The following is a 27,500-nucleotide window of genomic DNA, read 5'->3' on the forward strand; positions in this document are numbered from 1 at the left end:
GCAAAGCACAAAAGAACGTAACGATAACATGTTAATATTATCGCGTTGGTTACTGAACAAGTATGCTAGTAGAATATGTTATATATTGCTACCAATTAAGTACAATGAAATGAACTTTGCTTATACCGAATGAATAGCGGAACATTTGCATATTGTGGGTACATATATATATATATGTATGTGTGTGTATATATATATATATACACCTTTAATAAACTTTTACTCAAAAATGGAATCATGTTTGGTATAGAACGAATCAATTATTGTCTTTTATAGACATAATTTGAAATCAGCGGAATATGTATTGTTTCATGAACCTTTTTGTCAATTTCTGTCATAACATATATCTCTCTGAACATAGTCGTTGAGAGCAAGACATTTATGTGTTACATTTGCTTTACAGGTCAAAATTGTATTCCTTACCAATTAAATGTTATTACCTATTGCAGTATGTGTTTTGATTACATTTTCGTTAAACATATGAATTTTGGATTTCTTCAACAAGTATGGAATGATATAATTACAACAAAATACACCTGCCAAATAATTTACCTGCTTACCACCTAATTATACGCAAATGCGCATCAATAAAGTCGCACAGGTATGCATATACACATCTAAACTGCACGATTTTCATAATAAAAAGAATCATTGAGACTGTCTTCTTTAAAGGACAATAAAGTAACGTTTATGACCCGGCACTTGAAGGTTTGTATAGTTCCTTTTCTCCATATTATACCATATTATAAATGCAATTTCATCATAGTCTTTATTCAAAAGCACTTGAAATAAGCTAATTTGTTCAACTATATACATTAATCAACTATTTATTCGAAGAAGATACTTAAGAGATTCATATTTCTGTACTCTTCATCACATGATAAACTGGCGATATGCGGTATACTAACAAAGGTCTCATATGGCAATATACGGCAAGTTACAGACAACAATCACGTACTTTATATAAAATAAATTATATGAAAGAAAACTTACTTTTCCACAGTTTCATACTTAGGATGGCGATCACAATAAATAGGACAACTGCGACTAAGACAACAATCCAATAGCTAGTTGTCTTTATTTGAGGTATATCGGGTGATGATGTTGGACTGTTGCCTATAAAGTACATGAAGAGAGTTCCTAAATGAACATTTGAACATTGTTTTTTATGCAATACATGTTGCAGTATACATACACAATTGTATACTTAGAACCTGTTGACGGAAATTGAAGGTTTAAAAACTACAACCGAGTAACAACTGTATGTTGATTAAACTAACATCACGTTTTAGTAACTCTGTTATACCAAATATAAACTAGGAGAAATAAATAATGCTAAATTTATTCAAGATACGATAAGGTGACAATCTCTCTGTACTATTTTGCCTTCATGTTTGACATATGCTGTGAAAAAAACAATTACCTAGCGCAACAATAGCAAACACAATATCTTTTATTATTTAAAATCATAGAATCATATCCCAGTTTAGAAGGATACTAGCATTTATTGTGTAATATTGTACAGACATTTTATTAAAATTACTGCTATTATCTACCAGCGTTGCCCCTCGTTATGGGGGCCACTGTGTCCTACCCTTCCATGGTGGAACCAACCACCCTTTTAACTGCAGCGTGATATATCTCTACAGATTTAAAAGATGAATAAAGATAGCAGTGCACATTTAGATTAAGTGCGTTAAATTAGCAACTATCTTTCCTTTCCAGTATATATATTACCTTTAAGAGGCGTCTGTTATGTATATTTAATCTGCAATGATAGTTAGATTTTTATTTCTATTTTATTTCATTATATGCTATGAAACATTATATGGTGGACTTGACCATGCCCAAAATCAAGCTCATTTTCAGGTCGACCATTATCACTTACCTTTTTATCGTAACAACTATTACATAGTCAACAGTATCCCTATGAGTATGGATTAATTGTCACGATTATTATCTTGGCCTGAGTCAATTACATTGTGTTTTCTACCTTTGATATTTTAATTATAACTACAATTGTATCTTGCAATATTAATAATCTTCTAGGAGGATAATTTTCATTTTTTTTCCAAAATTATAATTCTTACATGAGGTCAAGTAGAGGATTATGTACCATTTGTTCCAAGAAATTATTAATTGGTGCTTTCTTGTGTCCAGTTGGTCATTGTTTGATCACCGCAAATGCAAAGTACTCATCTAAACTTTTATTTTTGGAAATAGAAACTTGAACTCATAGTCAATTGCATAAAAGAATTTATTTGTATCTTGTAGCATTGTGATTTAACAACAGAATGTTAGCCTACAGTTACCCTAAATAGTTTTCATCACTATAGTACATTACATATTATTCGGATACATTTGTCGTTCTTTGATAAAAATTTCGTACAGGCATTGATTGATACATGCCCCTTTCGTGTCCTTTGTTTAGGTTTTAGTGCAACTGAATGACCATGGATTTGATTTATCTTATTCTCCACCAATATATATTACCTTTGATAGGACAATGATAGTCGTGATTTCAGTTAGCATTCATACTCTGTATAAATCCTCCTTCATTTCTAGATTCCCTCAATAAAAGCACATGATCATGTGCTATCAATTCGTATTCCAGCTCAGTTACTTTTTACCTAGTACCAGGAGCTAGTCTTGATGCAGTGAAATTATAGCCGTCATTACGTTTATCATTATCCATGCATACATATTCACATTCTTCTAAATTGTCGCATGGCATCAATGTATATGTTCAAATTAGTAATCGTGAAGATCACCAACATATTTACATTTAAAATGTTTCATCGTGATGTTTGAATACTAGTAATCAAATACAATTTTTTTTATTCGCTTAGGTTTCCAAACATATACTGGTGGCAAATCCCTTGCACTAAACCTTTAAAATGAATAAATACATATATTCAAATGAATAAACATCTTTTCTCAGAAAGATATGTTTGCTGGTATCGCATTCAATGGTCATCACTTAAGCTATATCTCTTAAATATTAATTATTTACTTTATTTACTTGATACATTTCAAGTAGATTTTATATGTATTGATTTTGTTCTGACCGCATAAGGCACACGTCGTATGCATTGTAATGAATAAATCATATTTCATAACAGTTTATACAATTTTGAATAGTATTTTTGACTAGGCTTCATAGTATTTGATATTCTTATTTACACATTGATTATCCTTTATCAATACTGTTTTTTGAGTGCAGAGGTATTTTAGGCAACTGATTGTGCTGACTGTTGTGGTAGCATAAACTGAATAATTTAACTGGCTGTTAGTTTAAACTGAATGGAATGAGTGATTGTCTATGATGTCATTGACAGTGAGATTGACAGTGGGAAACCTTGAAGCTAGTTGGTATTGCTTTATATGTAGAGGATTTTCTTAGAAGAAATCGTACTTGATATGATCGCGAGACAATAATAAGTTAGATAGGTCCCTGGTTGTTTCATAATCTTTAAGTAAAATGAAAAGTGGCTCTGTAGGATGTGTCTGTGTAATACACCTTGTCAGTGGATAGCCATTCCGCAAATCACCAAACCATGTACACATTTGTTATTAGTCAATTTAATCTGTCTCTAGAACGAAACAGTCGAGACTGATATGTAATATAGAACTTCACGCAACAGCAGTTGTAACGATCAAAGCAACATTACAACTAGTCATGCATTTATTACAAGTTGAACTTCTGACCAAACGATAGCAACATGTCATGGTTGCATTATTATTATTATAATATATATATATATATATATATATATATATATATATATATATATATATATATATATATATATATATATATATATATATATATATATATATATTTATATATATATATATATATATATATATATATATATATATATATATATATATATATATATATATATATATATATATATATATATACATATATATATACATATATATATACATATATATCTATATATATATATATATATATATATATATATATATATATATATATATATATATATATATATATATATATATATATATATATATATATATATATATAAACCAATAATGCAATTCTTCATTGTCAATCAGGTTAAGTACAAGTAATAGAAAAATCGGCGTAGTTTACATGAATATTATTTTAGAATGTCATCGACATGAATTCATTTAATACCTATTTGTTTTATATTGTTGTAGACTATGACATATTGGACGTGAAACGATACGATCAAACTTCAGACTCTTAAGAAATATTGATACTTGTTTGTTTTTTTAAGTTTTAATACGCGAATGCACTACAATGATTATATACCCTAAGGAAATCATTTGAAATTTTCAACATGCCGTAATCTAGTCAGGAGTCGTTTCTGTTTTAAGCTTTGTGATTAAAGTAATACATGTTTCAAAGAGAAAACATTTTTCATGAAAATATTATTCTCTCGATATGTTTCGTTAAAGTAAATATATGATCCATATCTATTTTAAAATTCGTGAATTTTAATACCATGCCATTCATCCTATTACCTATTTTATTTTTCGTGAATTTTAAATTCCAAGCCAGTAATCCCATTTCTGAAAATTGTGTGTTAGTTGCTGCTTTTCCATATTCTGTAATATATAGTTACAGACGGCTTACCAGCCAATGCATATTACGTTTTCTTTTTTAATTGATCTACGACATTTTTGCCCTATAAAGAACATATCTTTCTGAACAGAAAAGCAACGCAATAAAGATTCGATCGCTGTAACTGTAGGAAAAACGGTAGTCCTAGCTAAAATGTATGTAACATATGCGTTGCTCATATGCGCTTTGATTGGGTCAGTCAAATATTTGGCAAATGACATAGTCATCTATGACGAAGATGAAATGTTTGAAAGTTAAGATAGAGTATAGGGGAGGAAAATATATCAGAACGTTGGTTGTACGTACGAAAGCTATTTGCATCTAAAGGCCAGTTGATGTCAACTTGTAAGGGAATCACATTTTGTAACGCATTATTTCCTAATGGAAGCAACAACTTTATGATGAATTATTTGATACAAGAAATAATAATATGTCATACCTCCTCCTATAGATCCTATAGTGATGTATTCACACTTTTTCCAATCCGTTGAGCTTTTCACACACTGTAGGGCTTCACCCTCAAAACAGGCATAATATGTACCAGCTTCCTTTCCAGGCGGTAACTCTAGTATCGTTTTGCTCTGTAATAGAATATGTGTAATGCTTTGGATTTGTAATACTTGCCTTTCATGCAAATTTGTAATTTCAAGTATGTGGGCCAAATGCATGACACAAAATTAACGAGGTTGGATTTATTTTTGACATTGTAAACGATTTGTTTTCTGTTACATATCGTTCAGATTTATAATCTAGCGAGCAAGGTATATGTTAATAGCAATCAGTCTTGTATTCAATCAATATTGTCTTACAGTCATATTTACAGCACTTATCGAATTTACATGCGTTACCTTAGCATCACAGCTTTGAAAAATAAATCCTGCTTAAAGCAGAAAATTTATTTGAAAGTAAACAAAAGGAAATTAATCTGACACCTACCCTCCACGTAAAACCTCCACGTCAATTTAAATCAACTAGGTAAAGCCCTTTTTATATTTACATATCTGGACTGATACTGTTATAGCTTCATCGCGCGAATTGTTTTCCTTTCTCTCGCCCTTGTACGTAATGTTTCCTGAATTACATTCAAAGTATAATCTGAATAATGCATGCTTGTAGTTTACTGTGAACTAAGATGTGTAACTACAAGAATTGTTCTACTAAACCCTCTTGTACCTCGGTTATATAAATGTTAACTTTCTTCAATTTTTATTCATATTGCGCGCGTATGCCGATAGAAACGGTAAATATGTAATTAATATTTGGAGAGAAGTACGGAAAATGCTTGAAGTTAGTTATGGCAGAATGAGACCACGAACGGTCACCGTATTATCCATGCAACGAGTGAACTAATGGCGTTTTCGTCGTGCTTTGACCACTATTATAGACGAGAAACTCTCAGTAAATATGACAACTGTGTTTATATCAAAATATAAGAAAAGAATAATCGTACACGAAAAATCGAATTTAGCACAATTGTTTTTCTGTTTCTTCCACTAACTCAATTGTTAGATATACCTTGAAAATTACAAATTTAAGATCGCATTTAAAATAAAATGTAATTAAATTGAATTTTTAAGTCGTGTGACTTACATCATATTCATTCCATTATTAACCTAAACTATTTATAAATGACATAATAAAACAAAGGAATACTATTAAACAAAACCACATAATTCGCAAATGTTAATTTTCTTGTGATCTAACAGGTCGCTACTCAGATATATTTTTTTCAATTCAAGATCCTATTTAAGCTGGAACAAAATTTATAAATGAAAAGGGTGTCTTTATATGGTACTTGGTAGTGCCATCGTTATTATTCGAATGAAACATTGACATTAAAGGAGTTTTAGAATATATTAAATGTCGGTAAACACTGGCAAATAACATGAAGTACAAATCATAAACAAGGGTGCTTGAACTAAACATCTGCGAATGTGCCTTTAATTGTGATTGCTACTGTGGAATCACATAGTCCAGTATGGTCACGAGTTTAATTAGCATTACAGCAGGCATCTTGGACTGGGCCTGTATGTGGGAAAATGGTATTTAACATTATTTTCTAGACCTAACTTCATGAGTTAGTATGAGCACAAGAGGCACAATACTCTTTAAATCATTCATAGTCATAACATTTTGAGACTATATGGTAACGACAGGAATGCGAGTGTTAAACATGTCCATACAATAACATTTTCGGCCGTTGTCGGCACAGGTGGAATCGTTGTGTGAAAATATTTATAAGATGAACATGGAGAGAAGATTAGGGTACAGTTGGAAATGGAATTTGATCCCCATTCCCCTCTGTCTCTAGACCGTATCAACATGTTGGCTAATAAGTCTGAGTGTTGGTTAGTATTCAGCGTCGTTCAAGAAACTAACCAACATCAAAACGTATTGACCAACAGTCAGTACTGCTAAATAATGACCACATCTACTACCTAAACCGACACCTCTGTATCAACGCCCACATATAATAACCGTCACTTTCACTCACTGACCAGCACTTAAGCCTACTAAGAGATATGCATGGGAAGGATGTAATGTAGGGGAGTTGGAAGAATAAAAACTAAACTCACATAAAGAAACTATGCATCTACAATCCTATAATACTTCGGTCCCCTACAACCCTACAAACTTCCATAGGATCACTGTACAACCCCGCTAATTATATAACTAAAGTAGAGTGTAATTTAAAGATGGATAACAGTGCTCGCAGATTCGAATAAACAATACATCAATATCACATCGAGACATATGCAGAGATAAACATAAAACGCTTGGTTTTGTCCCCATTTTTGGAGTATTATATTTGTTTCTGGGATTCCTTGGTGAGCCTGAACTACGCGGTTTGGATTAGAATAATATTTGCATCAAACAGAACACCTCTTCGATTCTCTCCTTCTTAAGCGTCTTCTGATAGCAACACTCTTGTACGGAATCTTTGCTTTTCACGCACTCTTCTCTTCCACAGGGTAGTATATGTGGTGTGTGTGATTGCATATATTTATATCCGGAATTGAACAACATGCTGTATATAATGGCGGACGATGTTTTGCTAGTCCACATTCTAGTTTGACTAGCGAACGCATGCCATAATGAGCTAAGGCAAATCTTCGTATAAACGAGCCACATATTGAATTTGTTTAGGTCTCAGCAAAGACGTGTGTTGTATCCACCAATCAGAATGCAAGGGAACGTGTGGCATATAATACCCTTGAGCATCACTATGATTCACCTGTGTGGAACAGGAGGACAATTCACATATAGTACACATCAGTAAGTTGGCCTCGCATGTTGCAACACCTTTAGTGATGGAAGAGCGTTACACGACAATGTCCTGGACAGTCTGCTACGACGTGCCGTAGCTAATGCCAGAGTTCTTCAATGACGTTTTCAGGGCGTCCATATATCGTTTTATCTGGCCTCCTTTGTTGCGCCTTCCCTGCTTTAGGTTTCCATTACAGAGTTGTTCGTGTTGGACGCCGATGCTCTGGCACGCGAGCTAAATGTCCTGCCCATCGCAGCTGCTATTGCATCAAGATGGTGAAGATACTAGGCAGGCTTGCTTCGGCAAGGACCTCATTATCCGGGATCATGTCTTGCTACTTATGTTTAGGAGTCTTCTGAGGCAAGTTTTGCGGAAGTGATTCAACTTCTTCACTTTGCGCTGGTACACTTTCCAGGTTCGCAGGTGTATATTAGCGCGGGGGTACTATTGATCTGTAAATCTTTGTCTTTAGACTAATGAATTTTATGTTGCAGACATTGGCTTACAGCATGCCGAAGGCTGCGCTTGTCTTTGCAATCATGTCATTAACTTCGTCATCGATCACGAGGTTCTGGGACAGAGTGCAGCCAAGAAAGTTCCGCGTTTAGTCTGTAACCGTTGACTGTGATATTTGACTCAGCATACGGTTGATACATTATTTCAATCTTATTTGTATTGATCGTAAGGTCGAACTTTGTGCAAGTGTCAGAGAATTTGTCGACGCTGCATTGCATGTCAGCTTCAGAACCATGGTTGATGGCACAGTCATCAGCAAATAGAAAGTCTCTGATGATGTCTGTTGTGACCTTAGTGTTTGCTTGAAGCCTCCCGAGGTTGAACAGTTTGCCGTCAGTTCGGTATTTGATAACAATTCCCATGTCACCATCTCTAATACATCAGTAAGCATGGCTGAGAACATGAGAGTGAAAATGTTGTCGCCAGTACAGAGCCTTGCTTCACTCCGTTTGAGACAGGAAAGGGATCTGATGTCTCACAATTGTTCTGGGCTCTAGCGTCCATGCCGTTGTGTAATTGCTGCACCATTGAAATAAATTTCCTTGGGCATCTACGCGCCATGATCTTTCACAGGCCCTCTCTGCTAACAGTGTCGAAGGCCTTGGTCAGGTCGATGTTGGTAGAGAAAAGGTCAGCATTCTGCTCTTAACGTTTCTCTTGCAATTGCTTATCAGCGAATATCATGTCGATGGCTCCACACTCCTTCCGTAATCCACACTGACTTTAAGGTAGGGTTCAATGGTCAAAGAATGATGTGAATCGGATACGGAGAATCCTGGCAAGTATCTTGCCTGCGATTGCGAAAAAAGAGATACCTCGGTAGTTGTCACAAGCGTTCTGTTTACATTATATTGGTGTATGCTAGTAGATTCCTTGAATTATTGTGGGATCATCTCTTTCTATCACATGAGATGCAACAACTGATGCAGCTCCTTAGTCAGAGCTGCACCGCCTTTCTTGTATATATCTTCTGAGACTGAGTCTGAGCTAGGAGCCTTGCCACTAGAGAGCAGAAGTATTGCTTTCCGGGTCTCTAACATGTATGGTGGATCATCCATTGATACTGTAACTGACACTTGGGGTGGACGACCAATGGCTTCATCATTGATGGATGTTGGGCGGTTCAGGACACGGCTGAAGTGTTCAGTCCACCTTTCAAGGATCTTCTCTTTGTCTGTGATCAGCGTGCTCCCATTCGCACTGAGAAGAAGGGATGATCCCAATGATGATGGGACATATACTTAATTCAGTGCATCATAAACCCTCTTCATGTCATGCTTGACTGTGTGGCTTTGGATCTCATCAGCTGTTTCTCAGCCAGGAGTCCTTCATCTGACGGAGTTTATGTTGAACAGTCCTACTGATGTTACTGTAGACATCTTTCTATGAAGTAGACTTTGTATCATTTATATATGCTTTGTAGAGGCGATGTTTTTCGTACAACACCTGTCTGATGTTTACGCAATTCTCATTGAACCAGTCATTGTGCTTTCTGTGAGAGGGCCCTAAGATCTATGTGGCGGTATTGTAGACAAGCTCTCTAAGAGTCGCTCAGACTACCTCCACATTCTGGATGTCCAGAGGGATGGATTGAAGACGGTTTCCTAGAGTGCTGACAGAGGATGTTTTGGAGTTTGAGTTCTTCAGCTTGGCGATGCGCAACCGTTTTGAAATCTTTTTGCATTGTGGGCGTCGTTTTGGTCGAATACGGATGTTTAGTTTGGGGACTTCAAGGCAATAGTCAGTCCAACATTCTGCACCACACATGGACTTGGTCACCCGTACATCCTGCCTGACTATTACGTAGCCAATGAGATACCATTACTTAGATCTGGGATGCATCCATGTCGTTATGTTGGCGGTAGGGAGGCGAAAGACGTTGTTGGTGATGAGCAGTTTATGTCATGCGCAGGTCTGAATCAATAGAAGACCATTGCTAATGGAGCGGCCGTCACCAAACTTTCCATGGCCTCTTTCCAGGATATGTTGTCGGATTCGACTATTTCATTGAGGTCACCAAGGATGATGATCTTGTCAGATTTGGAAACATAGGATATGATAAAGTGTTGTTCTTCATAAGCATTTGATTTTGTTTCATCTGGATTAGCCATGTTGGAGCGGAGGCAATGACGTTCGTGATATGCTTTCTTCCATTCGATAGGGAGTGTTTCATAAGCCTGTCATTCACACCATTTGGAAGTTTTGATAGCAAATACTGATTTCACTATAAAGCTTACTCCGGGTTAAAACATCGCTTTTCCCTTCCTCTTCCACTACAAAAGAAGGTGTAACCAGTTCTCCTTTAACAAAATGCGTCCTCTCCTGTGATGCCTGTTTCACTCAAGACTACAGTGGCAATATTATATCTGGCTAGCTCCATGCCAATCAGGGCAGTTCTCTTCTGATGTCTGTCAGCATTACATCTGTCCAAAGGTGTTCGCAGGTTCCATGCGCAGAGGGTGAGAGGAACGATTTACATATTTTTCTTTGTAGTGTTTCCACCGCTGATGTAGGGTCTCCTCAAGCAGCGGTTGGCTGGCTAGGGAAGGGTGGAGCAGGCAACTTGTATGGCAATATTCTAGCCCCTTCATACTGCCATGGATGTGAGCAGTGCGAATCCTGAAAAGGGCTGCTCAGTCGCTCAAGGGGCGGCTGTACTCCACTGCTAATCTGTGTCAGGGAAGAACTACCATATGTCTGAGCCGACTGTGTGCAGATTTGCGGCTACGGCTGCCAGTTTACCCACACCTGCCGCTTCGTCTTTATTCCGTTGCCTCAGGACTTTGGGGATGGCCAAGTGACTTGCGCGTTGATTTGGTTTAAAGTGAGGACGAGTTGCGCGTCGTAGATCTCACTCTCTAGTCAAATACCATCTGCATCCAGTGGCAAGAAAAGTTCAAGACGGCGGAGATGGAATCGGATGCAGTTTCTGGCCAGGACTACATGCATGCCTCGTCCTGCTCTACGCACACCACATCGCGTTGCTGCGGATCGTCTTTCTGTCCGTCGAACTAGCTATCGGTTTCTTCAGCGCAGTCTGCCGATTGCCAGTCCTCACATGCTTGGGTAGGCAAGAACTGACTCATCGAGGATTTAAGAACTGTTGTACATGATTTAAAGCTTCTTGGAGCCTCGGGTTAGAACTGGGTAGATATGGGAACCAAAGGTAGGTGACCTTGCCCTAAAGAGGCAGACTGTTCCCCCACTAGAACGCTACCCATCCAATACACTCCAGTATACTATAATGTGACAGTCATCAACTTTGAGATCAGTGAAGCTGCAGCGTTACTGCAAATACAATAATGAACGGCCTTAGACAACTCGCTTATGTTATGATTATTTCTACTAATGTCTTATGACGATGAGAGCCATTTCTCGATTTAAGAAATATCTCAATGGAGCCCTTGCTACAATACAATATTAGTTCCTCAGTTGTCCTCACTTCTGACTGGAGTACAAACTGGCGTGGAAATTAGTGAAAGTCGCCGGTTGTGTCAGTTATCCTTATAATTCAAGGTCTGCGTAAATAACATATGGAATTTGCATCTTATATTGTACAGAGCTGAATATCAAAAATTTTTGTCAGGGTTCTTGCGTGATTGTGGAGGGCAGTTTTTCACTGATTCTACTACAGTAAAAGTCGTAATTTTTTAGCAGTTATTGCGTGGTCAGCATGTGCAAGCAATCTCGTCATCGAAACATTCTCCTTTCATAGCTGATGCTATGGTTAAAGAACCGAGAAAGAGCAATTACCCATAGGTAGGGATACCATGACATTGAGCAATTCATCTCATTTATTAACAGAGTAGCAATCTAGGTCCGCCATGCTAAGTTAAATTTGATGTATGGCGAAAATGCAAGAGCAATATTTTTTTAGAATATATGACATATATGGAGATAATGCAAGAGCATAAAAGCCAGTTTTCCAAGCGAACTCATCAGCGGCCGTACATGGGTAAAGATCAGCTGATTCTAGATTGGCCATAGTAACTTGAAGAGCGAAGTTTATATTACCTTAACAAAGTGCGTTCAAATATTTTTGGTACTTCTCTACCCGGTTATATGATCACTGGTGGGATCTAACACCGAGAAGAGTGCAAATTCAAAACATTCGATGTCATCGCAGCTAATGTTTATTACAGACTGCGCTACAACATACTTTGTTTTTGGTATGAAACTTAATCATCGGCATATATATATATATATATATATATATATATATATATATATATATATATATATATATATATATATATATATATATATATATATATATATATATATATATATATATATATATTTCTAAACAACATATTCCATAGTATTGTTTGTCTATAATTGCAGATTATATTTTAAAATAAGTATAACATGTAAGTAAACATACTTTACTTGAACCTGAGTTCAGGATATTAATTTTCTGAAGGAAAATCTTGGTTCACTTGTTCTTCGTAAGGTTTCATTAATAGACGTGACTTTAAAATGAACTTTAGATCCTCATACTGGTCCTCTTGCTGTATACCTTCTTTCGAGTCGACGTTCCGGACATGTTTGCAAATTTCTTCCGTGACAAAGTACAAAATTTTAGAGATAAGCTTGACACCACAATTTTAATTGGCTCGTCGTCACCATACAGTTGGGATACAGAATTTGAGCGGAAACCATTACTAGCATTTTAACCTGTCTCTATGGATTTCGTACGTACAATCCTGATAAAGAGTGCACCAAAGTCATGTGAACTTGATCCAATTCGAACACCATTGCTGCTCTAGTTCTTAGATCCGGTATTGCCTTCACTAAGTGATGTTATTAATACCTCTCTGTCATCAGGGGAATTCCCATCATTTTTCAAAACTGCCATTGTAAAGCCTGTGCTGAAGAAATCAACACTAGACTGTAACGATTTAAAGAACTACCACCCAGTTTCTAATCTCCCATTCATATCCAAAAGCTTAGAAAAGGTTGTACTATCCCAGCTTGTATCTCATCTGAATTCAAACAGTCTTTTTAGCAATGTACAATCTGCATATTGCCCTTGCCACAGCACTGAAACTACTCTTCTAAAAGTAGTTAATAACATTCAGTCTGCGTTGGATAGCGGAAGATTGCAGTCCTCACCCGCCTTGATTTGTCTGCAGCATTTGACACAATAGACGATGACATATTACACCGTCTCCAGCATCTATTTGGCATTCATGATACGTACTGTGGTTCAAGTCCTACTTGGTTAACCGGACATAAGTTATATCTGCAAATGGAATACACTCCAGCCCAGTTGGTCTATGTTGTGGTGTTCCACAGGGGTCTATTCCTTGACCTCTTCTCTTCATTCTATACACTCAGTCGCTCTCAAGTGTCATAGATCATCACCCAGTGTCTCACCAATTGTACGCTGATCACACCCAAATATACAAATCTAGCCACCCACCTGAAGTTGATGCTACCATCCAAGGTGTAGAGAGGTGCATTTCTGATGTGTAATCATGGATGACATGTAACAAGCTGCAGATGAATGATGATAAAACTGAGGCCATTCTGATCACAACACAAATACTTTCTCATTCACAGCCTTTACTTCAAACAATAAATATCAGCAACACCAACATTAAATTCACACAATCAGTACGAAACCTAGGTGCTACTCTGAACAATACTCTCACATTGCACCAACATGTCATGAACATATGCAAGGCTGCATATCTTGAGCTGAGACGCATCACCTCAGTTCGCAAATATCGTTCAGTTGATGCCACTAAATCACTTGTGTGTTCATTAGTACTTTCAAGGCTGGTTCATTTCAATATCTGCTCCAGAACTTCCAAAATTTCAAAACACAGCTGACCGGATCATATTTAGAGTACCACGATCAGAGCACACCTCCCCGCTGCACTGTACCATACACCGGCTATCCATTTGATCCAGAATCAAAGACAAAATGTGTTCTCTGTGCTACGTTTCACTGTCGGACTCTAGTTTAACATACCTATCTGACGTCACACATGTGTACACACCAGCAATATACTTGCGCTCCTCTTCTGACACTCGTATACTCATTATTCCCACTATGAAAACGAAGTCATATGGATAGTTTTTTTGCATACCAGAGCCCAGCAACGTGGAATGAATTGCCCACTGAACTTAGACACAAAGACACAGTGATCCCATTCAAGGGTGCTCTCAAAACTCAATTCGACTGCATGAACAAACTTAAAAACCTAATAATGTTTCCTACCTTAAATATTCTCAGCATGTTTCTTTATGTTTTCTAATTTCATGGTGTTTGTTTTTGTAATCATATCATTATATGTTTTTTGTATCTTATAGGTGTTGTCTAGTGTTGGAAAGCGCCTAGAACTTCTAAAGATTTGTCTCTATACAAAGTCCTCATTATTGTCATTATTATTATTATTATTATTATTATTATTATTATTATTATTATTATTATTATTATTATCATTATTATTATATTAGTTTTATAACGTTACCGTTGTTTATATATGAATTATTTAATCTTCTCTTCATATCGTAATTGGAGTCAGATTTTTAACATTGTTTCTGTTATCATTTGAGAGGATTTATTTATTTACATTATTCACTAGAATTACAAAGTACTCGTAAATACTTTCGGACTAAATCCCTATTTTGGCATTATTGAGAATTCAGTTAAAAACATTTAGGATAATATAACTGCGACACATCATGACTGTTAGTACATTAACTCTGCTCCAGGCTTTAATATATCAGCACATTGAAGATTTGAAGTTATTCCAAACGTGACTAGAACACACTCAGAATGACCAGAATTTTTGCTCTTATCACTATTAAGACTATATTAGTTTTAATCACACTGCTGGAATTACCTTTTAAATTTTCGCATTGCATTCTAGTGAAACATTATTTTATTGAAATGTACTAAATTTGTTGATTTTCGTTCTTTTATATTGCCTAGTTTAAAATCACAGCGCCGCAACACGAGAAACTTTTCAATGCGTCAATCCGTTTCATCATCAAGAACCTTTACAGTTCAAGATTATTAAGATACCATTATGAAGCCGCGAGGTTGTGGTCTTGATCCCGCCCTTTCCAGTTATTTACAATTAAGCGGCTTAGATAAATGTACCCAGGAACAACCCACTCCCACATGATAAAAGGCCAAAACCCACCAGAGTGCGTTTCTTGCAATGAGCCATGCACCGTTAATCACTTTATGACGGAGTGTTTCGACCTCCACCCTATGCGCGATAAGAACTACAATATGCATGAAATGAAGGAACTTTTTGATACAATAAATGTCGCTTGTATTATAGAATTTCTGAAATAAGTAAAGACTTATCCTGAGCTATAAATTATATGCTATCACCTTGAACAGTTTTCTGTAATGCATATACCATCATTTTTCAATACCTGTTCATCTGTTTTCATTAACATATATCATTTACATTTCCCTTTGATCGGGAAGCTCTATATATTACCCATACCATCTTATCGCATTAGTTTCAACTGTTTGTTTTTTATATCGCTAGTCGAAACTAAACCTTTTTACCACTTTTAAATGATCCTACATATGACCTTTTGTATGACGTTAATTAGGCTAACAGTGCTTGTGCGCCTTAAAAATACAATCAATCAATCAATCAGTCAATCATATCTTATTTAACTCAATGCCGTTGTAACTCAGAAATGGATCCCGGAATCGTCTTTTATAACATTGTTCTAGCGTATTGTTTTGTTTGCCTTGTACGCATGTAGAATAATTGCATCTTAGTTTTCAAAATTCGTATGTTGTTTTTGTGGCTGGAACCGAGACATTTAAGAACGTTGACGAACATCCTCGACTGCTCCAAAAGCGATCGTGGTTGATAAGCGTAGTTGGTTTGTTTATCCTCTACTAACGTGTAATTCCTACTCGTTATATCCGTGTTAAAATTCTGATATTTACTCTTGATGCTTTGCATCTACTCTAACAGCAACATTACTAGTGTAAGATGTAATAATGCAAAAATGTCGGCTTTAAAGCGCTTCTTGGTATTTGAGTAATTATTCACTTCTTTTGCTGTCAATATTCTTGCTACACCGGACTATGGTTGATCAGAGGGAACTTGTTTCACAAATATTGTGGTTGATTATAAATCCCAATAACTCGAATATGTTAGTTTTCTCCCATAAGGATAGGTATTCGTATTCGATCGTGTTGCCTGATTTTCGTCAATTGCTTTACTGAATGCATGCTGCTACATAAGCGAAAATCTTGTGTTATTGTAAACACGGTAAATATATTATTCTTAATAATTTTATTTTATCTGGAAAAGATAAAGAAATCCTGTTTATTTTTTCACAAATTTCAGAATCATTGTGATCGTCGTTGTTTTGTGTATTTCCACAATCATATCGTGCGCTGTTTCTACATAGTTATGAGTTTCTACTCACATAGATTGAGCAAAATGTCGACACCAAACAATACTAGTAAATAGGTCTGGATAATGTTTCAACTAACATTACACCATTAAGATATTTATTGCATGATCTTGCTCCATCGCAAGCACGCATTGTAAGCAAATATTATTCACATTAGTAATAATACCATGTTCTGCTATATAGTGAAAATGTTTCAAGTCACAGTAAGTTAACAGGCTAAAGCCTCACAAGCACAATATTTTAACACGTACAGTAATCTCAAAACGACATTGGCAAATAACATTTATTCAATCGGACATTTGGATAAATCGCTGCACATTAACTGTTGAGCTAATGCATCACAACAACTCGAAAATGACCATCAATTATAATATCACATGCAAGAAGTTTAAAAGTAACAGTGCCCTCTTCTAATTCCGAAAATCTTTGTGTGAAATCAGTGGGTCTTTCGCAATTAATATAATATACCGCGGTAATTATTTATGCAATATCGCCACACAATCTCTGCCACAGTCAATATAGTCACACAGAGAAAATATTTTCAGACAAATATTAATGATGGCGATTAATAATATTATTCCTGCACTAGTAGGATTAACCGCACAAGAAAGGAATATCATGAGATATAGAATAGGCACAATCAATAATATAGGCAGATTATTTGCACAGCGAGTACGCACAGGTATGAAATCAAAGTCGACGATGCCCTAGATAAAATTGCTTAAACACAAGCTTAATTACGGATCTTTAATATAAGCTTTGTCTGTGACATATACATTAGCATCCAACGAAGTCATGGATATTTTGCTACTAAGAAAGTCAATGAAGTAAATTATAGTCCCACCTTCAAACTACCTTTACAAGCCAATATCATATAAACAGATATCTGCAATTCCATGCATCTTAAATAGCAACGTGTTGGTGTGACTTCTTTGGTTTGGCATTTTGTATTGGGTATTATTCCATCGTGCAGGCACTCACGTTTGACTTTCGAAGTAAAGGTAGTGAACTCCAGATGCCATATCAAGCTATCATAAATTGAAAGCCGCATTATATCACTACTAGTGTCGACACAGAATCCTACATTTTACTAGCTACACTACCTATATGATGTAATAGGCAGGGAAACTGCGAAAGACGCTAACACTCGCACAAGATATTTATAAGAGAGATCCAATAATTATAAAAAAAACACTTACTAAAAAATAGGACATGTTTAGAGGATATGCGGAAAAGTTTCCACAAATCGGATTTGACAAAAAAGATCATTAACAGTTGGCCAGGAAGCTGGCTTACGTTACTTGTGATAAGTGCTAAACATGTGACACTTGGATCACAAATACCATTATATTTGCAACATTCAAATTTGATATGTGACTAATGCAAATGTTTCAAACTGAATAATAATTCGTTTTAATATTGTATCATGAAAATTAAAAACCTGATGCTAATATTATTAAATACTTACCGAGATTCCTCGAGAACTTCGTAAAATTCCATTCTGATAGAAACTAAAAAATACCGGTACAGTGAAAAGTACCGTGATACGTATCACAGGAGATAAATACCACGGTAAACCGGTATATAGGTCATACCACGCACCTCTCTGACCCAGCATGTTAAAATTCAATAAAAAGCTACAAGAACCCCATTGCGTTAAATTTCCAAACAGGGCTATACCAACCCAATAATAATGGTTAAGTGAAGTTATTAATTATATATACCCTTAGATGGGTACACCAGCACAAATTTAACCATGCCAATCACCTAAATCACTTTGATGATATAAAGATTTATACCTCAAATATAATATTAAATCAGTCTTTAATTATGTTTGATGCAGTTTTCTGATTTTATACAGACTAATGTGTTTTCTGATCATAACGATAATGATACTGTTGATGGCGATCAACGCTGTAAATCATACACTATCTTTATTTCCCTCACGGGATCTGTAATACAGATCTCTAAACTGAGGTAGCCGTTGTGCTGATATGTGGATAATACTAATTATGAATGCAGAGTGCCGATATATGTCTATCTATATATCTATCTATCTCTCTCTCTCTCTCTCTCTCTCTCTCTCTCTCTCTCTCTCTCTCTATATATATATATATATATATATATATATATATATATATATATATATATATATATATATATATATATATAATGTAGTACAACATTGCACCATGCGCACAACATTGTAATACCGATTTGATGCAATATTGATTTTGCGTGATTTAGGTTTATCTGCTCACGATATTGACAAAGAACCTTGGTCGTAATAATATAAATAATAAACACATGAATGCCATTGTTCGTTTTAACTGATCTCTACTGAATCCGGCAAAAGGAAACAGTTTGTTCACCTCAGAAAGTAATTAAATACTACAATTAATGTAACCTTTAATTTTGTCCCAAATACTGTTGTAATGCTCTTTACGTTACCCAGTAGACCAGTTATGTATTGCAGCTTATTAAAATTATCGAATACATTATTGAACTAAATACACTTAATCTTAAAGAAACGAACCGCACATATAGCTGGCTTGTTGAATATATTTACAAGTACACTTAAGGTCAGAATACTTTACTTACTCTGCGAGAAATGCCAGGATAGTCCATCCAGCAAACAGACGCTACGGGAATTCCACAATATTTTGGATCATCTAAGGAGGCGATCAAAAAATTTTCCTCGTGCCTTATCTTTAGTTTGCAAGGCTCGGTTGGTGGTGCTGTCAATGTTAAAGATAAAATATGATAGTTTCAGCAGTGATATAATACTATTTCCATATTTCCAAATTCTGGGTACTTTCTAAATTTCGAAATAACAAGCTTAGCTTTATCATTATACAGCAGTTTTACATTTTCATATAAAAAATAGCAGCATAAAAGCATCACTTATTTTGCAATTAAAATGTATGACATTCTTATATTAACGACACTATCTTAAGGCATAACTATATCAAAATAGTGATGCGCATTAGTACATAAATATATGGTTTCGTGATGAGCTTGCACACAAGTAAAATTTATACTACTACGATCCACTTAATGAACAATGAATGGTGGAACTTGTGAAATTTGAATCCCTAGAGCTATATTGCTATAGCTTGGCTTCAAACACGCATGATCGATCGAAACAAAATAAGTCATCGCGTCTCTCCGAGCTAGCATTAGTTTTAATTTTAATATATTACATTTCTTATCTGTTTACGATAAACTGTCGCATTTATAAGGTCACAATTTCGTATATCTCTATATATGTCGACTGTGACAGAAATTAACTGGAACATAAGTGCATTGAACACAAGAATATTTGAAAATGTAGAATATAACTCATATTCACACAAGTTACATTGAGATACATTGAATAGATTTCAGGTGGTGAAATGCACATTTCACGTCTTTAACATAAAGGCAACAATATTTGTATCAAGCGATTATGTATATTTGTTTGCATGTTTTGAAGGGATACAACTGTGATCAAAGTGAATTGTGGTACAAGATAAAACACAAACGACTAGCATTGTTTAACATTAAATTTAAAACATTTAAATATAATCAAGTAGTTGTTCAGAAAAAATGAAGATTTGCATTGTAGGGTAATAATTTTAAATCAGAAAGCGTTGACTAGAAGACTTAAAGATAGACAATAAGAATGCCTTGATAAGTTCGACTACATTGTGAAACTAACTCCCAGCAAATAGAAATCAACAAATTATAGAAAGAAGAAATACCTACAGTCTATTTCCCGATATACAGCAATAAATGTATTTTAATAGATAATAACGATGATGCAGTCAGGATTATATTGAAATGCGTTATATAGGTCATGCAATAAAGTATGCCAATTACCCTATACATTAATTTACTTCCGGAATGATAAAGCACATGGGGAATAAGTAATAAATATGAAAACTAAAATTCCTTGAACTCCATAAAACAGACATCAGATAAAAGAACAAAATTGACTCTTAGCATTTGTTTAGACAAAGATTCAATAAAGTATAAGATCCCACATAAAGTTCAATGGAAAGAATAGCTAAAATATATATCATCCAGCACTACATACACCCAAATCAAGGAAGAAAAAACGACTAAGAGGTGGAAGAGTTGTTAAAGAAATGGAAATATAGAAAATAAATAAATCATTTTAACTCTATGGCATAGGAAAATGTCAACTTTGACGGTTAAAACTTAAAACTATATTCAAATATTGAAGTACTTCATATTGCTGAGGAAATGGGGATTTATAATAAATGGTTTAAGTAAATAATTACCGACCGAAAAACAAAGAAGATAATAAATAACACTAATACTCTTTCAGCATATGCACGCTCTATGCTTTTATTGCATACGTATTTGCCAATATCATAATCAGAAAAGATGTTAAATAGTTTTAATTTTACACTACATTACACGATCAAGCTGAACAATCTTAAAAACGGAACCAAAAGAATATATTTATCTGGAACTGGAAAATGACAGCCACGTCGTTGAAGACGGTATCAAAGCAATCGTCAAGAAGAGTAAAGGAATATCATAACATTTCAATTATTTGAACCAAATGCTTACAAGAAACAAATATATATGCAAAACTGACCTAGGTAAGCGGGCCGTTATTAAGCAAAACAATCGAAACAATTTAAACTAAAATAAATGGAATCATTGAGACATTCAAAACGCAATAGAAATGTATGTAAATATTGATGAGAAGTCAAATAGAATTAGACCATTTGAAGAGGAAATAAGACATAACATAAAGAGTTTTGTGATAAAATTAAACTTATTTCTGGTAGTATATTGCGTTTATCCAAACATAGGGTTATGCTTGTAAAGACAATCTGAAAATCATCATGTCAGGTACATTGTTGAATTATTATCATTAAGCAGTGGTTGGCTGGTTCCATATCTGATACTGCTGCAGACTATTAATTGCAATGTAAAGGTCTGAATACGCTTCATTGAGCTTTGTTGTTTATATTTTACATACACATTATTATTAAAAACAGGAAGTCATGATCCTAAGAAAATAAGACTTACACACAATGTATATACTCTGAAAAAAAGCCTGCTACAGCTATTATATTTTACTAAACATTTCACATTTAATGGATGTTTGTGTGCATAACGACTACAGTGTTATGAAGTGTGTCATTGATATGGCGAAGAGAATATATACCAACGGATATCATATATATATATATATATATATATATATATATATATATATATATATATATATATATATATATATATATATATATATATATATATATATATATATACCGCCTCATAAACAGGAAAACTCGAGGAATTAAATATTTAAACATAATAAAACATTATACGAAATATACCATGAGCATCGTTAAACCCCATCAAAACTTAATGACAGCGTTGCTAAAACTAAATCCAAATAGAACTGAGTCAATGTACGTAGTTCATAATGTGTGGTTGTATGTTTGTTTGTGTGTGTGTGTGTGTGTCGCTTGACTTGAAAGCGAAAAGATATATTAAACATACATTGGAAAACACTTTAAATATAATCAGCGTGGCAGCAATAGCCATATCCTAAGGAGAAGGCTACATGTTCAAGCTAAATGACACTAATTTCATGGCATACTAAGATTTAGTGTTAATGCAGAGAACAGCATCCAAAAAGCGGGAACTAATAATGCAGTGTTGCGGAACGGCATGAATGGCAAAACACTGTTTCTGAAGTTCTTTTGTTTGTGGTGTATATGGCTTGATTTGAGAAGCAGTCTTTGGGATAGTCTTAAATTTGCTAAATATTATCTTTCAAAGGTCATAAAAGAAAAAGAAAAGTCGAACTTGAGGTATGCTTATTTTCTTTCTACTGCTTCAATAAATATTAAAAACCATAAGCATTAGGTAAGATTGGTTTCGTTTAAACATTTTCAAATAACACCAAGAGGATGACAAGGATATATTACATAAGTGGTTAGAGATACACGTTAATTTGTATGAAACGACCAATAATTTGTTTCTGATTTAAACCTGTGGGAACTATTAATTAAATGAGAACTAATGCAACATAGACTATATCTCAATGACAAATATTTAATTCGAACAGTATGGGTGATCATGCAAACGTACTTATTGAACAATTTTAAAGAAGATATGCAATGTTAGCATGAGCAAGGAGAAAAAGCCAGTTGACACAGGCTTTGAAAAAAACTATGTTTATGTTCGTCTTGGTCTGAGAGTTCTGAGGTGGCAAATCTAATACGTTTCCTTAGCTATTCTTGTGTCGCGTTTTAGTATGGTCTGTCTTAGACACACACTATTATCTGTGTAATATGATTTCATTCTTCATTTTGAAGCATTGTAGAAAATCGTTTTCCTCTTTAAGTTCAAATTTGTTTGAAAGGATCTTCTTCCCAGAGTAGTGATACAATATGTAGGTTTCGCAATGTACCTTATGTCTAATTGACTCAGGATAGCCATTAATGTGTGGAGGGACCATTGACGCTAATACAAATATACATATCAGATAAGTTTTAATTCTGAAAACACGTCATCTTTACTCTTTGGATTTTGAGTGTCAGATATATGAAATTAGATGTGATTAGAAACAAACTTATTTTAAGTTATTATTTGAATCGGCATCATTGTAGCAACCTGTTAGATTTCATCTTTCAGTGAGTTCAATAAATCATCCAAACACACACTTCTTCATTAAATAACTGACTGTTCAAACTGTACATAATTAAAAGAATATTCTTATTTACACCCTCTCTCTTAATCTGTCTATAACTATATAAATGCAATAAACTGATAACGAACAGTGCAAAAAAGTGTCTAAATAGCATGAGTGCTTCCGACTTTTATTGAGTCTTTCTCAAAGGTAGACACAATATATACGAGAGACAAACAAATAAAACATAAAAATCATTGTGTTTGCAGAAGCAGTCATGTAAAGTTTGCAAACACAACGGTTTTTCTGTTCGTTGTCAGTTTAATTAACCAGTCCCTGACACACGTGATCCCTTGCTGGATCCAATGCAGTTGAAAGGACTATTATTCGACATACGATTTGTATAATATATATAGATATATATATATATATATATATATATATATATATATATATATATATATATATACATACATACATACATACATACATACATACATACATACATACACACACATACATACATACATACATATGTGTGTGCGTGTTTCTCAGTGTTTCTCAAATTATTTCTGCCCCTCCAATTGTAGACAGCTAATTTAAACATCATATGCCTCGATTCCTATAAAACTTCCATTTAAATGTCCATTTATACAAATATCTCGCGTTCTGTGATATGATGAGCTTGCGCTAAGCTCATTGTATATTCTAGCTGCCATACTTTAAAATGTAAAAAAATTTGATCCAACAATTTAAAAGTTTGCAAGTGAGTCATGCCAACAAATTCGTTCTCATGCACCTTGAGCCGTTTCGTTTTACTTTCGTCCTTTGATATTCGGAGAAGAACGAATGCTCAAGTAGATTAAATCACTGCTGTACAAGAGCTTAGACAGGTGTGCCGCTATTCGCCGAGCGTGTTTTAGCCCTATCAGATTCGAACTAATTATTTTCTCTAAACGTTGCAATTATATGCTCTTTATAATTATATATGAATGTATGCCTTGCAATCATATATCCATGTATACTTTATGTAGTTGGAAAAGTTTTTTCTGCCCTGTTTAACCTTACTATCAATCTTTCTTATTCTAGACATTGGAATAATAATTTTGGAGCATTTACGTTTCCATAGCAAACATGCAAAATACAGCGGTATGGTTAGTTTGTATACTGACTCTTAACTCGGAGGAGAAGAACACGAGCCAATAATAGATAATAAAAAAACATAAAAACGATTTAGTGTTCAAATTTTGTTAAATAATTAATCTATACAGTACAGTAAGTACGAAAAACAATGTCAGGACTAAACTTATTTGATTAAATGCTCACCAAGTACATGTATTTGCACTTTTGTTGTCATATGCCAACCATCGATATCGTATAAAATCTTATATGTCGCCTCGTCCGTTGAAAGAATGTTTCGTATCAAAATAGTTCCATTTTCAAAGAACAGTTTTCCCTTGTATGTTTCCGAAATCGTATCTTCTTTGCTCGAATTTTGCAGGAACCACATAGCAATAGCATCTTCTTTGACACTAATTTTGTAAAGGGAAATTTTGATCTTGAAGTTAGGTGAAGCAATGTTTTGGAACACCTCAGCGGAATCCCCGATGCAAACGGATTTATGAACAATTCCTGTGTCTGAAAGTGAAACGTATGTATAATATATTCTATATAAATAATTAGATTTTAAAGCATTACCGCTAATAATAATAATAATGATAATAATAATAATAATAATGATAATAATAGCAATAATGATAATAACAATAACAAAAATAAGTAGTAGTAGTGGTATATCATCTTCAGCAACAACAAGAAAGTAACAAAATGAACTCGGATACGAAGATTCAAATTGCTCACATAATATCCATGTTAAGGAGTAAAAGAGTTGTATCGCTAAATGGACAACTCATAATTTAACAACCTAGGAAATAGAGATCATAGATCATCTGGTCATCAGAATGCATTTGATAAGAGACAGAAATGAAGTGGACACAACTTGAAAATGGCGTTGACGGAGGGGATAGAAAAGAATACGTTATTTGCGTCTGATCGAAGGTAGGCAATGTCAGACCTGATTCATACCTATGCTTGTTTGTTTGTCGGAATAAATTATAACTTAGCATAAACTTACCTTTGGAGTAAAATATGAACACAAAACTGAAACATTAAATTTACACTTTGAAATAGAATAAAAACAGGCACACTTGGAGTGCACACAGTGCTAAAACATTAAATTTACACATTCGAATAGAATAAATCGACCAAGCTAGAGCCAATGTTAATGGAGTTTGGTCAAAATACAGAATGATAGAGACATTTAGCCATGAATAATGGACGTAAACTATAAATTAACAATCAACGATAGAACATCTTGTTCTGTATAAAACGAGCAAGGCACCAACTAATCATGACAGAGTTTTACTCCATGCAATACTACGAATCCATTCAAACAAAATCGAAGAAACAGAAAACCTAATGTAAGCGAATGATGTCATACTAAACCAGAATCTGAATTATAAAATGTTCGACAAAACTGTAAACAAGACGCATGCATTCTCATCACGTAAATAATAAATATAAGTTGCAGAGTAAAGAAAAAAACTGAATGAAATGGGAGCACATACAACCCAATTAGACTAAAGTAGACCTGAAAGATGGGTAAAATGCTATCGATAGAGCAGTATAAATCAGTAATTCTATAATCTAACCAGCAAATTATTACAGGAAGTGATCCAAGAACTGAAGCAATAATTCAACGCAATATCATACTAAATCAATAGGTAGTAGAGGGTAACACGGTTCAAATAAAACAAGCGAATCAACATCAAATGACGGAGGGTATACCGAATGCGCAATGGCGTTGATAACTTCAGCAATACCACGCTGAGCAAAATATATGTGTAATATATTATGGAACAAACTTATAGGAAAACTAGCCAAGCGCATGGGCAATTTAAATAAAAGAAAGGGATGATTGTTAATGAGAACGAATATAGGTTAACAACAACAAAATTGCTCAGAATGTAATTACAACAAGTGGCAGTGGAACCAACAAGGCTCGTCAGACATCTATTAGCACGTATAACATATTAGCAGCACAAAATTGTGCGCCCTTGATAAACCAGAAATGGCTGCCAACTGTGATCAACGACAGGCAAATAAACAGATTTGGAATGACATGCAAGGAAACGTTTCACTCCGAAATGAACATTATAATTTTGGACGAAAATTGCCAGTAACAAGGACCAGGCTTCCAGTCAATAATAGGGTCATCCACAATAGCGAAAACAAACACGATAGCGGCATTTGTAACTTTCAAAAAGGCTCTCGAAACAATATCCCACTCTTTGACCTTGTAATATCTGCTGCAGGTCTGAGAAGCCTTAAACTCACAGAAATGCGTTGACGATATTATTTGATCCTCTTGCAGCCAACAAATCAAGGCAATATACTAGGAATCGACTAGACGAAAAGAAACTTTTAAATGATAGTGTCACGAACGAGTTCACATGAAGGATAGGGTACGATAGAGCGTCAAAATTAGTAATATTTAGAATAGTACGAGTCATAACATCTACACAACATAAGCTATAAGGTACTAAGCTGGCATCGTGTGAATGGAAACGAATGGATATATAAGGCGCTTTGCACCGAGAGTTTGTTGTGCACAGGTTGTACTTTGAAAATTGGACTTGTTTCGCATGATAGATTGCGTAGCAGGTTGCAGAACAAACGACGTAATATATATATATATATATATATATATATATATATATATATATATATATATATATATATATATATATATATATACATAAATAACAGTCTCGGATGCATGGGATGATGGGCACGGACATGTGCTACTATCCCAAAGCAGGGAAGGTTTTTGATAGTTGTTGAAAACTGATAGAAGGCCAAATAAAATTAAAGCAGACAAAATCAGACATACATGATAGACGACCCTGAAAGAGGCAGCAATGTCAATTCACCAAGTACAATCATTTTGTCAAATGACC

The 27,500-nt window shown here is 34.6% G+C and overlaps 1 protein-coding gene across 3 annotated transcripts in view; it reads right to left on the bottom strand.

Annotated features, from left to right (window-relative positions):
- LOC149772046 (uncharacterized) overlaps positions 1 to 27,500 on the bottom strand; it is a 93,454-nt gene that overhangs the window by 16,513 nt on the left and 49,441 nt on the right. For all 3 annotated transcript variants that reach the window (XM_089947944.1, XM_089947945.1, XM_089947943.1), the window contains exons 3-6: positions 24,808 to 25,119; positions 19,419 to 19,555; positions 5,061 to 5,202; positions 994 to 1,116 (exon numbers count right to left, since the gene is read on the bottom strand). In XM_089947944.1, the coding sequence (XP_089804070.1) occupies positions 994 to 1,116; positions 5,061 to 5,202; positions 19,419 to 19,555; positions 24,808 to 25,119 (714 nt within the window). The remainder of the gene's footprint in view (positions 1 to 993; positions 1,117 to 5,060; positions 5,203 to 19,418; positions 19,556 to 24,807; positions 25,120 to 27,500) is intronic.

Source organism: Sinohyriopsis cumingii, unplaced genomic scaffold (genome assembly GCF_028554795.1).
Source record: "Sinohyriopsis cumingii isolate HCF-2022 unplaced genomic scaffold, ASM2855479v2 utg001522l, whole genome shotgun sequence".
NCBI classification, from domain to species: Eukaryota; Metazoa; Mollusca; class Bivalvia; order Unionida; family Unionidae; genus Sinohyriopsis; species Sinohyriopsis cumingii.